This window comes from Manacus candei, unplaced genomic scaffold (assembly GCF_025592945.1).
Source record: "Manacus candei isolate 608988 ecotype Guabito, Panama unplaced genomic scaffold, ASM2559294v1 h1tg000023l, whole genome shotgun sequence".
Taxonomy (NCBI): domain Eukaryota; kingdom Metazoa; phylum Chordata; class Aves; order Passeriformes; family Pipridae; genus Manacus; species Manacus candei.
Genome location: NW_026138071.1, coordinates 20,982,894 through 20,996,687, shown reverse-complemented (window position 1 = coordinate 20,996,687; position 13,794 = coordinate 20,982,894). Strand labels below are relative to the sequence as shown.

General features: G+C 39.0%; 1 protein-coding gene across 1 annotated transcript; it reads left to right on the top strand.

Annotated features, from left to right (window-relative positions):
• The first annotated feature begins 1,204 nt into the window (after positions 1–1,204).
• LOC127471213 (glutamic acid-rich protein-like) lies at positions 1,205–4,414 on the top strand. The gene is made up of 3 exons (XM_051787928.1): positions 1,205–1,304; positions 3,329–3,652; positions 3,866–4,414. Exons 1-3 carry the CDS (start codon positions 1,205–1,207, stop codon positions 4,186–4,188), a joined length of 747 nt encoding a protein of 248 aa, XP_051643888.1. The 3' UTR covers positions 4,189–4,414.
• The last annotated feature ends 9,380 nt before the right edge of the window (positions 4,415–13,794 follow it).

Here is a 13,794-nt window from a genome sequence, read left to right as displayed (position 1 = left end):
CATGAACTATTATTTCTGAAAGTAATTTCAAAACAAGGTTAATTCATCAAACAGCACAGCTCCCATCATTCTGTTGGAGCAACATCAATTTACACTAGCTATTCAACCAGGTTATTCAATTAAGCAACATAAACAATTAAAACATTTTGATAGATTTTTAAAAGTGTACTTTTATGACAACAGTGTAGTCAGACATTTTAACTGTTAATCATCTATCAATTCAATGCAAAAATTATCCTTTCCTACATATAAAATATATATAGGAGATATAAGTATTAAGCTGGCAAAGTTGTACGTAGGCAACACTGACATTTCAGTACTAACACTAACTAGTAATGTGATCTAAATAAAGGTATTCTTAGGATCAGAGAATACCTTTAAATGCTAAATACATTTAAAGAATTTTGCCTGCAACACATAAAAAGTTCTACTTGTTTCGAGAAGATAAGAAATTGTATTTTTATTTCTTTTTACAACAGCACCTGAATAACACCTGTCAAGACACACTGCTGGATAAACACTGGGTTTCTTACATATATATGCACTGTACAGATGACAATATATATATTAAGACGTATAGTGCTTTCCAAATTCTTTCTAGTGCTTTCCAAATTAACTTCTCAAACTAAATTAATGTAAATGCTTAGAAAATCTACTGCATAAGATAAAAGTTATCTCAAATAACACAAAATTTCAAAATACCTAAAGGTTACCAAGCTAAGAACCTTTAAAGAAATACAGTTGTCTGAACATCAGGTTCTGGCATTTAATACGCCTTATGACCAATCATTAATTTTTTTTAATCTTGCTCACCAAGGATGGGGTTTGGGGAGCAAACTCACACATTGAAAAGTAGGAAATTATGCAGATTTAGAATGAGGAAATCAGACCAAACAAATGCTTTTACTCAGTTCCAGCATGGGCTTGCATTTGGCTGTGACTGAATTTATTCTAGTTCACTTCCATGCCAGTACACTAACTACGAACTGACTGAAACCCACCCATGTTGCAATACATAACGTTCTATAGTGACAAAGTCCTGGCAAGGGAAATGAGGAATGATTAATACCAATCCCCTGCTCTATTTCCCAAACACAGGTTCTGCCATAGCATCTCCTCTACCACCTAAATCAGAATGCATTTCCCCAGAATTGGAACGGGACCAGAATGGCCATGGCTGAGGTGGAAACAGAGGTAACCAGAAATGTCAGTCAGCCCTGAGGTCCCCTCTGCTCTGCCCGGTCAGTCTGCACCTGTCAGCACACAGCTAGGGACACGTATCCAGGATCAAAACAAAAGCAAGGGTATATCCAACATAAGAAACTCAAAAGAGATTTGTGGGGAGAATTTCAGCCTAATCAATCTACTGAGGGCTCGCAAGAACTGCTGACTATTTCCCCTAGGAAGAGTTTTGTCAGAGCCCGTTATGAATCTAGAATGACCCGCTCAGGGAAGTCCCTGACAGGGTGTGCAGAGCAACACAGTCTCAGAGTATAAGGAGACACAGGCCAGATCTCTGTGTAAAGCCCAGAGGTGCAAAAGGTACAAACTCCTCACAGGGTGCCAATGCAGATTGGCAGATGACTGCTTCTCATCTTCAGTTTGGAGATAACATTTTGAAATTATTTGCAATGTGCATTCAGTTTTGTTTTAATCCCCTGCTCACTTTACATATATACTTCCCATCTACTGAAAGAAACCAGAACTGTGTGGTTATCTAATTGGTCTTCATGGGGGTGCACCTTCCTAATACAATAATCATAGTGTTCCTTTGCACATGAAATACATTCACCGTCGCTTGCCTCTTGCATCATACCAACCCACAACAAACTGCATATACCTTTCATCTATACACAGACAACTCAGCTGTCAGCATACAAACATGGTTCCTAATTGGTTTTATGAAACAGTTTTTAATGCACAAACAACCATTTAACTATATGTTGTCAAGAAAAAGGCGTTTTTGTTGCCTTTCCTAGTATATTTATCCTCAGTAAATAGAATGGTTGCAACAGAGAAAGCAAATCAGAGCTGTGTTGCCAGTTTTATAAATGGGATTCTTCCTGCTTGTTTTTACTTTCATATGAGAAAAAGCCAGGAAAAAAATAATTTATGCTTCAACATAGATTTCCTACTCACAGTTTTGCTAAGGCAGGATGAGAAAAAAGGAATGGCATCATTCTCAGTCATTCAAAACATCAGCATAACTTATTTTGTCAGTCACTCTGCCAGTGACAATTAGGGAGAAACATGTATCGAGAAAAGTGTATAAATCAAGAGTACAGAAATAGTTTGAGTACCCAATTAAAAGACCATCAACAATCCAGTTTCTAAATATAATTGTTAATATATTGCAGATTGCAGCCTGGGATTTTTTTTCCTTGAATCTTTTTTCTTGCATTTTTTTCCCTGCTTTCTTCCCCAGAAAGACAAAAAAGCTTCTGAACCTGAGATTTTTTTAAAAGTTATGGGAAGTGGAAATTAAAGCACTGAGTACTTTAATTCTCATTAACATGCATTGCTTAAATTTAAAATGAAGAAATAATGTATGATTATTCAAATTTGCAATGAAAAGCTAAGCAAATAAAGCAATTTTATAATGCAATGGCATATAAATGCAAAAAGTAAGCACAGGCAGACTCAAGTTAGCTTTATGCTTTAAGAAACACCGTTCACATAGTCTGGGGAAGAACATCCTTTTAAGCCATGAAACTCAAACATTGCGTTTGTGGAAAGAGAGTGCCATCTTCTGGAAAATGCTGCCTACTTGTTTAGCCAAAATCAAAGTAAGATTGTTAAACTTTTATTTTGGCATTTACACTTTCCTGGACAAAAGACGACTCTTTTTTCTACCGGTGACAACACGTAGCATATTCAAGAAAATAATTTGTATTTGATTAGCACAGAATATCTGAATTAGGTCATTTTATCAAAGCAGATAATTCAGTAAACAATATTCAGAAATGTAACACAGCAAAATTCTGAATTTCCTGCCCTTTTCAATTTTTACTGAATTTCTTCTCCAAAATGAATACTATTGATTTCACAGTTCTGTGGAATAAATTCCTGATTTTCTTCTAAATCAGAAGAAAGAACAAAGGGGAGGGATGGGAAGCATAAGGCAGAAGGAGTAAAAGAGAGGGAAGGATTTCTCCTTGGAGAGAAAGGTGAGGAACAAGAATAAAAAATAAATTAAAAAAAAAAGGGGGAAGGGAAAGAGAAAGAAGGGGAGAGTAGGAGAGACAAGGAAGAAGAAAAAGAAGAAGAAGAAGAAAAGAAAAAGAAAAGGAAAAGAAGAAGAAAAGGAAAAGAAGAAGAAGAGGAAAAGAAGAAAAGAAGAAGAAAAGAAAAAGAAAAGAAAAGAGAAAAGAAAAGAAAAGAAAAGAAAAGAAAAGAAAAGAAAAGAAAAGAAAAGAAAAGAAAAGAAAAGAAAAGAAAAGAAAAGAAAAGAAAAGAAAAGAAAAGAAAAGAAAAGAAAAGAAAAGAAAAGAAAAGAAAAGAAAAGAAAAGAAGAAGAAAAGAAAAGAAGAAGAAAAGAAAAGAAGAAAAGATGAAAAGAAGAAAAGAAGAAAAGATGATGATGAAGATGAGGATGATGATGATGAGGATGATGAAGATGGAGATGATGGTGATGATGAAGATGAAGATGATGGTGATGAAGATGAAGATGATGATGACGATGAAGATGATGATGACGATGAAGATGAAGAAGACAAAGAAGATGAAGAAGACAAAGAAGATGAAGAAGACGAAGAAGATAAAGAAGACTAAGAAGATAAAAAAGACAAAGAAGATGAAGAAGACTAAGAAGATAAAGACTAAGAAGATAAAGAAGACAAAGAAGATGAAGACGAAGAAGATGAAGAAGACGAAGAAGACGAAGATGATGATGATGAAGAAGATGATGATGATGAAGAAGATGATGATGATGAAGAAGATGATGATGATGAAGAAGAAGATGATGATGATGATGAAGAAGATGATGATGAAGAAGATGATGATGAAGAAGAAGATGATGATGATGAAGAAGATGATGATGATGAAGAAGATGATGATGAAGAAGATGATGATGATGAAGATGATGATGATGAAGAAGAAGGTATTTTAATCCTGGTGCCAGCGCCGATCTTTCCCAATGATGAGATGTTAATCCCATTTCCAGCGCTGATCCCGATGATGCAATGTTAATCCTGGTCCCAGTGTCGATCTGGCACTCCTCTCTGGCCGATGGGATGTCCACTTGGCCTCCTCCTCAAGTCCGGCTATGAGCCCTGGAGAGATCCTGGGACCTGCTCCCTCCTGGGAGCGTCTGAGATGGGCTGAGCTCTGTGCTCCTTATATACCCCTGGGGCAGGGCGGGGTCTCCGATGTCACAAAGGTGTCTGGGCATCGCTGTGTCCCGCATCACAAAGAGCCCTGGAAGGTGGCTGTGTCACAAAGGGCCACACCTGGCCCCCTCACGGATTTTGCAGGCCGGGATGGGCAGCGCAGGAAGAATTGGGAGTGGGCTCCATGGCCCAGGGGAGGCTGGGGATGAGGGTTGTCCCTCAGGGCTCTTCCTGGGCCCTGGGGCTCCTCAGGCTCTTTGTCAGCGACACACAGTGGCACCGAGTGCACCCTCAGCACAGTGGCAGGGGACAGGGGCATGATCCCCTGTCCCTGACACTGCTGGAATAACAAGAAGCATCATAAAATCTGCTGGAAAAAACAGGATATGGAATCAGTGTCATTATCATTTAGGTTTTCTGTTTCGGTTTGGTTTTTTTGTTTGTTTTTTGTATTCTTCAAAAGAACTGAGTTGCTTCCTGTATTTTTGGAAGTCAGTAGCAAAACTATCTCCCTCACTTGGGAGCAGCAGCGTTGGTAGTTTGGTTTGTGGCTGATGACAAAGACCTTGTCACCTACCATATCTGTGGTACCACCTCTAAGTGTTAATGCCAAAAGATGATCCCATACAAAGTGAACTCACAGATACATTAAAAGTAGGAGTGAAAAGCAAGCAAAAAATTATTTACCATCAAGAACAGTATAAAAACACCTACTTCAAACTTCATTTTAAAATATATGCCGAAATAAAATAAATTTTTCAATCCATCAGATCATATACTATATGCCGTTCAAAATTTAGGGCTTGGAAGTTTTTAAAATATTGTCATTACAAACCTTAAGACCATCCTGATACTGATTTGTTTTTTCTTTAATTAGCTTTCTGTGCTCTTCAAATGTATCTGGCATTCATGCATACCATTGGAAAACATCCCTGTCTGCTGGTGAAAAATTGACACTTTCTATCAGGAAAGCATCCACTAATTTCTGCTTCAATGCAAGCATGTCCCATGTTTCCACTTTCCATACAGCCTCGGGGAACAGAAATTAAAAAGGAAGATCTTTTTTATATTAACTTAAATGCTTTTTTTTTTCCCCAAGAAAAACTAAATAAAATTAGAAAAAATTACCTGAAAAGGTATTTATTTGGAATGGCGTGGCATTAGCTATTTTTACAGCATATAACTTGTTAAGAAAACTGCCTTACTGATTATTTTATTGAATAAAACTCAGAAGACTTAAGTGAAGCTGTATGCTTAAAGGCTGGGACAAATAGAAGCCAACCCAGACAGTCTTTCCCAGGTTTTTGAAAAAAAGCATGGTGCTACCAAGAAAAAAATTACTAAAATAACTACAAGAAAATCAAAGAATGGTTTGGGTTGAAAGATCATCCAGTTCCAACTCATATGCCACAGGCAGGGACACCTTCCACCTAGACCAGTTTGCTCAGGGCCCCATCCAACCTGGCCTTGAACACTTCCAGGGACTGGGGCTTCCACAGTTTCTCTGGTCAACCTGTTCCAGTGTCTCACTGCCCTCACAGTCAAGAATTTCTGATCTTTTAACAGCACTTTCTATGCTTCAGAATATATTCATTGCTATGGATCTAGAGAATATTTGGCTATTTAAAGAACACCTCAAATAAAGACTGATCCATCTTTTCAGCAATGAGACAGGAGAGTGATTAGAAGCAGTTTAATGCTGGTATAATATTACATGCTACCCATGATTAAATGCAATTTGCTTATTCTCCAACACAAAATTATACCATAATATGTATGCATTTTAAAAGCACCATATTCTCAGAGAGCACATATTTCAACTTGTAAACATTTTACTTTTTACTTGGAAAAATTCCTGCAATTATACCTGATATTAAACTTCACTGTAGCCAAAGTTCAAATCATTCAGACTCAAAATCAACCAACCAGCTGTATTCCAAACATTTAATGCTAGGCACATACATCAGAACTTTACCAAACAGCAAGTGACTAAAGACACGTTACATTTCAAGTGTGAATTAAGTGTTTTGCTGAACTGGAGCTTGAACATATCACAGAAAAAAACAGGGTTTTGATTACAGAAGTGGTATTTGTAAGTAAGGAGGTGGGATTCTACAGAACCGAAACTGCAAACTCTACATCTGCTAAATTCTAAATGATCATTCAACAAAGGCTGTAAAGGCAAAATTACTTAATACAACTTGCCAACGAGTGCTTTTTAAAGTTTTTCTTGTGAAGAATTAAATGTGTATTCAAGTTCTCTACATCTCGGGTTTCAACTCTTTGATTAGCTTAGGGTATTGGGAATGGATATTGAGTCTTCCCCATCTAATTCAACCGCCTGAATTTAATTCAGCAGAAACAAGAGATATTCACTGTTTGACTACACTATCTGTTCAGAAGCCTGAAGAACATGCAATTTAATTCTATTGGCACGTTGCCCACACTACAAAAATCACTTGTTATCTGCTTACACTAGCTAGGTGGGGATAGAAATACACCCATGAACTTGTTCCAAGCCATTATATACAAACATACTGCTTTCTGAATATCAGTTTAAAAATTTCCAGGTAATACCTACATTACTAGACAAATACTGACATTACTCACAGGTTCAGCCAGGGTTCCAGCCGCTATGCCACACTGCTTGCTGGCATACTCCCCTACAGCAGTGGTCTCCAAATTTTCTTACTTCTCAACAGGTAGTTTTTGAGCACACACCACCAAGATATGTACATTTATCTACAGATTGTACACACATACTACTGTACTAAGATATTGTGCACATAATAAAGCATCCACAAAAACTCGACATTAAAAACAGAATAAATTAAGATTAAACTAACAATACTTAAAATAATTTTATTAATTTTATATAAACATCTTTGTTTTCACTAATAGTATTATTATTAATACTATTTTCAGTGAGAACAATGTGATTGAATATGCTTCATTAGTCTTCGTTCAATACTTTGAGATTCAGAGATTGAAAGGTCTTTAAGTTCAGTTTATTTCAATACTTTTTTTAATGGCTGTCATAGCTAAAAAAACCTCTCAAAGACAGAGATTCAAATGGAAGAATTGCATGATTGGCTGCACTTAAAAAATCGTGATTCCAACCACCAATTATGAAAAGATTTTTGTTTAAATTCAAATAGTAAATTTTCACCTTCCTTGATGTCACTCAATAGTTCTTGCAAACTAATGGGAAGGTGTTGTATTTTTAAAATCACAGCAATTTTTTAAAAGAGATTGCACAGGGCCTTGGGATTTGAAGTTCTCTAAAGCCAAAAACTGGGCAAACTTCTCTCCTGCTTAATTGTCTCACTGTGAAGACCATCATCCTTATGCCTGGTCAGAATTTCCCTCCCTGCTGAGAGAGCTGCCCCTCCTGCTGCTGCTGCTGCTGCACAGCACCAAGAGGAATCTGGCACCACTTTCTCTCTAGTTCAGGCATTGGAACACAGCAACTACCTCCCTCCACCACCTTCTCTTCCCCAACACACACAGTTCCCTCAGACTGTCTTCACACACCAAAAGCTCCAGCCCCATGAACATCCCAGTGGTGATTTGATGGACCCTGGCTTGTCAGCAGCTTTACAGCTGACAGGTAAAGTCACCTTAGAGGGCTCTGAACTTTCAGTATAGACACACTCTTTGTTCTCCATGTCTTGCGTAATGGGACTGAAATATAAAGCTTAATGTTTCTCTGGTCCAGGTTCTAAAACAGATGGTGAATGCTATCTACTACCCTCTGAAGGGAATAGATGGGGAGAAAGATCTTTTCTATAGGAGAAAATGGGTTTGAATTCCTGAAAGAGTATTATCTATTTCTCTTGGTGACCAGGTCCATGGTCTTAGCTCTTAGATTACTTGTTAGGAACAAATAACAGAAACCTGGGTATTTTTACTAATAATAGGGCTACAAAAGTGACTTAAGACTATACTTTGTCTTCATATACAACGTTATACAGATTTGTTTAGATTTTCATTTGTTGAAAAACAGAATTCAGCATCACAACTTATACCTCTGAGTTGCCAGTACTCATAAATTCAGTGTTGAATGAAGATGGTGCCAATATTTTAAAATATTACAGTGCAAACTTACTTCTGGCAATAAGATGTACCGAAAAGAGTCCTGGACAGTGAGGACTACCTCAGTTATGAGAAGACAACTCACACCTTCTCATATGCACCTCAAGCTGAAATCCACATATGAAGAAAAACTGGTGAACTTTTGATTCACTGAAGAAAATTACTGAATGACTTCACTTGAAATCTCTCACACATTTCATTAGAAGAAAGCAAATCTGAATGAGGACATCAAAAGTACAAGAGACTGAAAGAACAGGATTGATTTATTAACAGGAGAACGACATGATTTAAGAAGGCAGACTCTTCCTTAACCAACTAACAACCCAACCAGGCCACTAGAGAAATAATACAAATTAGTACCACTCAGTGCCCAGTGATTTAAAACCATATTCATAGCTTAAAGCTTCAGTTAACACTTGTTTTCAGCATTTCTCCTGTTATGAGGAGAAACTGTGGGAGCTGGGCCTGTTTAGTCTACACAAGAGAAGACTGAGAGGGATTCTCATTAATGCATTTAAATATCTCAAAGGTGGGTGCCAAGAAGATGGCACCACACTCTTTTCAGCAGTGCCCAGCAACAGGACAATGAGCAATGGCCATAAACCAAAACACAAGAAGTTTCACCTAAACATGAGGAAGAACTTCTTTACACTGAGAGTGGCAGAGCAATGGAACAGCCTGTTTGGGGGGGGCATGGAGTCTCCCTCTCTGGAGACATTCAAAACCCACCTCGACATGTTCCTGTGTCACCTGTTCCAGGTGACCCTGCCTTGGCAGGGCAGTTGGACTAAATAATCTCTGGAGGTCCCTTCCAACCCTAACTATTCTGTGATTTAAGCTTCCTCCAATTATGGAAATAAACTGAATTATTTAAACATGAAGCATGAATATATTTTAATTAACAAAAACCCCAAAGTGGGAGAGGGCTTGTGACTGTCATGATTTAACCCCAGCCAGCAACTAAGTATCACACAGCTCTCCCCTTCCCTCATGTGAGATGGGGAGGAGAATCAGAGAAGGGGAAAAAAAACACCCCCCAAAAAAACCTCATGGATTGAGATAAGAACAATTTAACAATTAAAACAACATAAAATATTATAATACCACTAAAATACAATAAGAATAAAAATTGTAATGAAAGGAGAAAAAAAAAAAAAAGAAACCAACGGAAAAAAACCAAGGGAAACAAATGACACCCAACACAATTGTTCACCACCTGCTGAACAATGCCCATCCCATCCCTGAGAAGTGGTCAGACCCTCCCAGCCAGCTCCCTCGCAGTTTAAATAATAATTTAAATGGTATGGAATTCATACCAGGTGTATTAGTTCAGGTCAACTGTGCTCCCTCCCAGCTTCTTGAGCACCTTCTCACAGGCAGAGCATGGGGAACAGAAATGTCTTTTACTTAGAGAAAGCACTACCTAGCAACAAGCAAAACATCAGTGTGTTATCAATGTTATTGTCATACAGAGTCCATTATGCCAGCTACTGAGAAGAAAATAAACTCTATTCCAGCCGAAACCAGGACAATGACGTAACATTTTGTAGTTTGTACCAAGTTAAACAATTTTTGTGGTTTCTAAAGGGGTGCCTGTAAGAGAGTGTTATTGTCTCCGAAAACAGAACAGGAACAGCAGCCCAAACCAAAAACGTCCGCTTAAATTTGCACCGCCAAATTTATTAAAGGAGATCTGGGCAGCTCCAAGGAGGACTATGTCGCTTCTAAAAACCTGATTTGTGGAGTTCATGGCACAGACACCGCAGCTTGATCTTTCAGGGGGGTGCCAGTCACAGCCCTCCTGCACCTCAGCGGGACAGGGCCCCACAGCCTCCCCTCTGCCCACACCACTGCCCAGCCCGCCCCGCTTATGCAGCGCCAGCAATTGGCTCCCTGGGATAAAACCCATCCTTCAGTCAGAAGCTGAATTCAGGTGCTTGTCTTTAGCAAAGCAGTGGGACAGGTGCCCTATCAAAACATGGCAAAGAACTCAGCTGTGCTTGCAAAATCATTCTTAGTAAGCTAAAACGCTGGGCTGGGGTGTCTAAACTCCAACAGCAAACAAAGATGTTTCGGTTGTCACATCATGGCATCAGCCCATCTTGTGCACAACGCCCTGGGATTTAAACAACCTGCCCCCCACCCCCCTAAATCACAGAATACAAGAAAATATAAGTAAAAATTTCCTTCAGTTCCACTGGTAGTCAATGCATGTTCCCTTAATCATGAATCAAATGGTTTGATCAATCTAAATAACTGGCATGGTTTGCATGACTTCTAACACTCTGCTGTGACCAGTTTGGGATTTCAATGGCATCTGAAAGAGCTGTTGCCATGTTGGCTAGTTCGTGAATTTTGAGAGGTTTTATTATGTTTTCACAGCAACACATAAAACGTAGCACTACATGTTACAGAGTTACCCTGTTGGAAAATCCCTATAAATGAGCTCCAGTTCAGGCCTGTAATCAATCTTGTGAACTGCACACAGAACATTTAAAGTGTTTAGATAGCAAGTTTTAAACATAAAAGCCCCTCCGTTAAAATACCACAAGCAAAGAACCAGTAGGGTATTTCTGCTTTGTCCAGCTGCAGAAGGCTCAACATCACTCGGAATTCCCAGTGCATTTTCTAAATTCAAGCCAGTACCAGAGTCTGGTTTTGATTTTGAAATGAGAAATACCCTCATACTCAACATATCATAGGGAGATTCAAACAAGGTCTACGCTGTACTGGCTGTAACAGTCCAGCTGGAGACCATGCAAACAGAACTCCTTACTATTTCAACTATTAGAAACTATACCTACAGAAAGCAGTGGCACATTCAGCATGCATTGCCATCCACTGCCGGGCATTGTGATTCCTTTTGCTAGAATGTGACATTTTAGGGTTTATTAGGAAACTGGAAACAGCACACCTGCCTGTACTCTTCAGAGGAGGAAAGACACAGATTGCTAATATTAGGAACATTATAAAAAAAAAATCCTTGTAAATACAGTATTTTTCATTATCAGAAAACAACTTTCTTCTTACAGAGAACTAATAACATCTGTGTTGCTGTTTATTCATTACGCTGGGGTTTTTTATGTCCTAATCCATGTACCTGCTTTTAATTATTAAAAAATTTCCTTATACTCTCATACGCTGGTATGACTTGGCAATTCAGCTTTGTAATGTTACTATTAATTTGGTAGACGATCTACTCACTGACTCATTCTGTGTCTTGCTCACTTCTCCAATGCTGAGTGGGCCAAGCAGTATTTTCAATTCTGTCAGCTGCCAGGTTCTTAATGCGCAGGATGAGTGGTTTCTGAAACAAACACACAGTAATTGTACCCTTGTATCTTGCCCCAGTTTTACAAAATATTTTTTCAAGCTGAACTTCCCTTACTTGGCAAGAGTAGAAGCACAGCTGTCCTGGTAAGAAGATGGTCAGTTATTAACATGGAATCATAGAATGGTTTGGGCTGCAAGGGACCTTAAAGATCATATATTTCCCAACCCCCTGCCACAGGCAGGGACATCTTCCACTAGAGCAGGTTGTTCAAAGCCCCATCCAACCCAACCTTGGACACTTTCAGGCATTCACAACTCCCCTTGAACCTGTTCTAGTACCTCACCAACCTCATTGTCAAGAATTTCTTCCTAACATCTAATATAAGCCTACTCTCTTCCAGTTTAAAGCCATTATAATGCATTTTTCTAACAAGTCTTCTTCCCTAGAAGGCCTTATAAAAAGACAGAAATTTCAAGTTGTCTCAAATCACCATTAAAGAGAATAGTTTATTTTCTTGAGGTGCTAAAAAAATTAAAGAAAAAATAGGCAGCTTTCCTGATAAGAACCTACAGTACAGGAAACACAAATATTCAGATAATTTCTGAATTTAATGCTGCAACACCAAACCAAGCACATGAATACACTGTTTCTTTCACTAAAAAGAAAGCCCATTTGTGCATTTCAAACAATGAGAAAGCTTTGTCAATTAAATGTGCCTTTGGAGGAAACACATTAACCAGGCAACAAGGGGTTACCACCTTTGAGTGCAATTCCCTTTCTAAAGGCAACTTGTTGGTTTTGTTTGGTTGTTTGTTTTTGTTTCAGCCGTCTACTTGACAATGAAACAAATGTACCATTACTGCCCTAGGAGGTTAATATGTGTAACAAACATTCCATTTAAGTTTCCTCACATGGTCATTCAGCAAGGCTATTAGAATTTAACATAAAAGGTATCGATATAACTAGACCATTACATACAGGAACATCAACTTTTTATGTATAAAACCCAGACACATATAAAACAATTCCAAGAAGCTAGCTGCCAAGTTCATGAGTCATCAGTTAGTCAGCATGGATTCAGCAAGGGGAAGTCACAATGAGCAACCTGATAAACTTCTGCAGTGAAACGACTGGTCAGTAACTGAGGGGAGAGCAGCAGACATTGCCCACCTAGACCTCAGCAAGGCCTCTGACACTGTCCCCCAGATCCTCACAGGTAGTCCTGTTTAACATCCTCATTAATGCTGATGGGCAGAGCACACCCCCAGCAAGGCTGCAGGAGACACAAAACCAGGAGGAGTGGCTGATGTACCTGAGGGTCATGATGCCATCCGTAGGGACCTCTGCAGGCTGGAGAAATGGGCTGACAGGAACCTCATGGAGTTCAGTGCAGCCCAAAGCTCTCCACCTGTGCAGGACCAATCTCACACACTGACACATGCTCCATGCAGCTGGAAAACAGCTTTGGGAAAAGGACCTGGTGGACACTGAGTTGAACGGGAGCCAGCGCTGTTGCACAAAGCAGGCAAGGGAATGGGCTGCACGGGGCAAAATATCACCAGCAGGCTCTTGTCAGTGATGCCCAGGGCCAGGACAAGAGGGAATGGGCACAAACTAAAACACAGGAGGCTCCATTTGAACACAAGAACATATTTTTACTGTGAGAATGACTGAGCACTGAACTGGTTTGCCCAGAGATGGAGTCTCGGAGAGCAAAAGCCATCTGGACATCGTTCTGGCCAACGAGGCCTAGATGGCATGGCTTGAGCAGGTTGGGGTTGGGCAACATGACTTCCAGAGGCCCTTCCAACCTCAACCATTCTCTGATTCTGTGAAGGAATGAAAACAAAGAAGTTTGGAAAAAAAAAGGGAAAGTTTATTTTTTATTTTTTATTTTTTTTTAATATAAAAAGGTCATGAACTGCATAGAAGCATGACTTCAGTCATCTGAAAATGTTACTCATCCCTCATTAACACGGAAATTCCAAGTAATATGGCAGAAGCAAGACAGTCTAACAGTTGCCTGCAATATATGTATTTACATTCAATTGAAGTTACGAATGCACAATAGTATTTTTAAATAATCAAATGCACTTA

Coding starts and splice junctions, on each gene's coding strand:
- LOC127471213 (XM_051787928.1), top strand. CDS start 1,205: ATGTCAGTCAGCCCTGAGGTCCCCTCTGCTCTGCCCGGTCAGTCTGCA. Junction 1,305..3,328: donor GGATCAAAACAAAAGCAAGG/GTATATCCAACA, acceptor GAAGAGGAAAAG/AAGAAAAGAAGAAGAAAAGA. Junction 3,653..3,865: donor TGATGAAGATGAAGATGATG/GTGATGAAGATG, acceptor AAGAAGATGAAG/AAGACGAAGAAGACGAAGAT.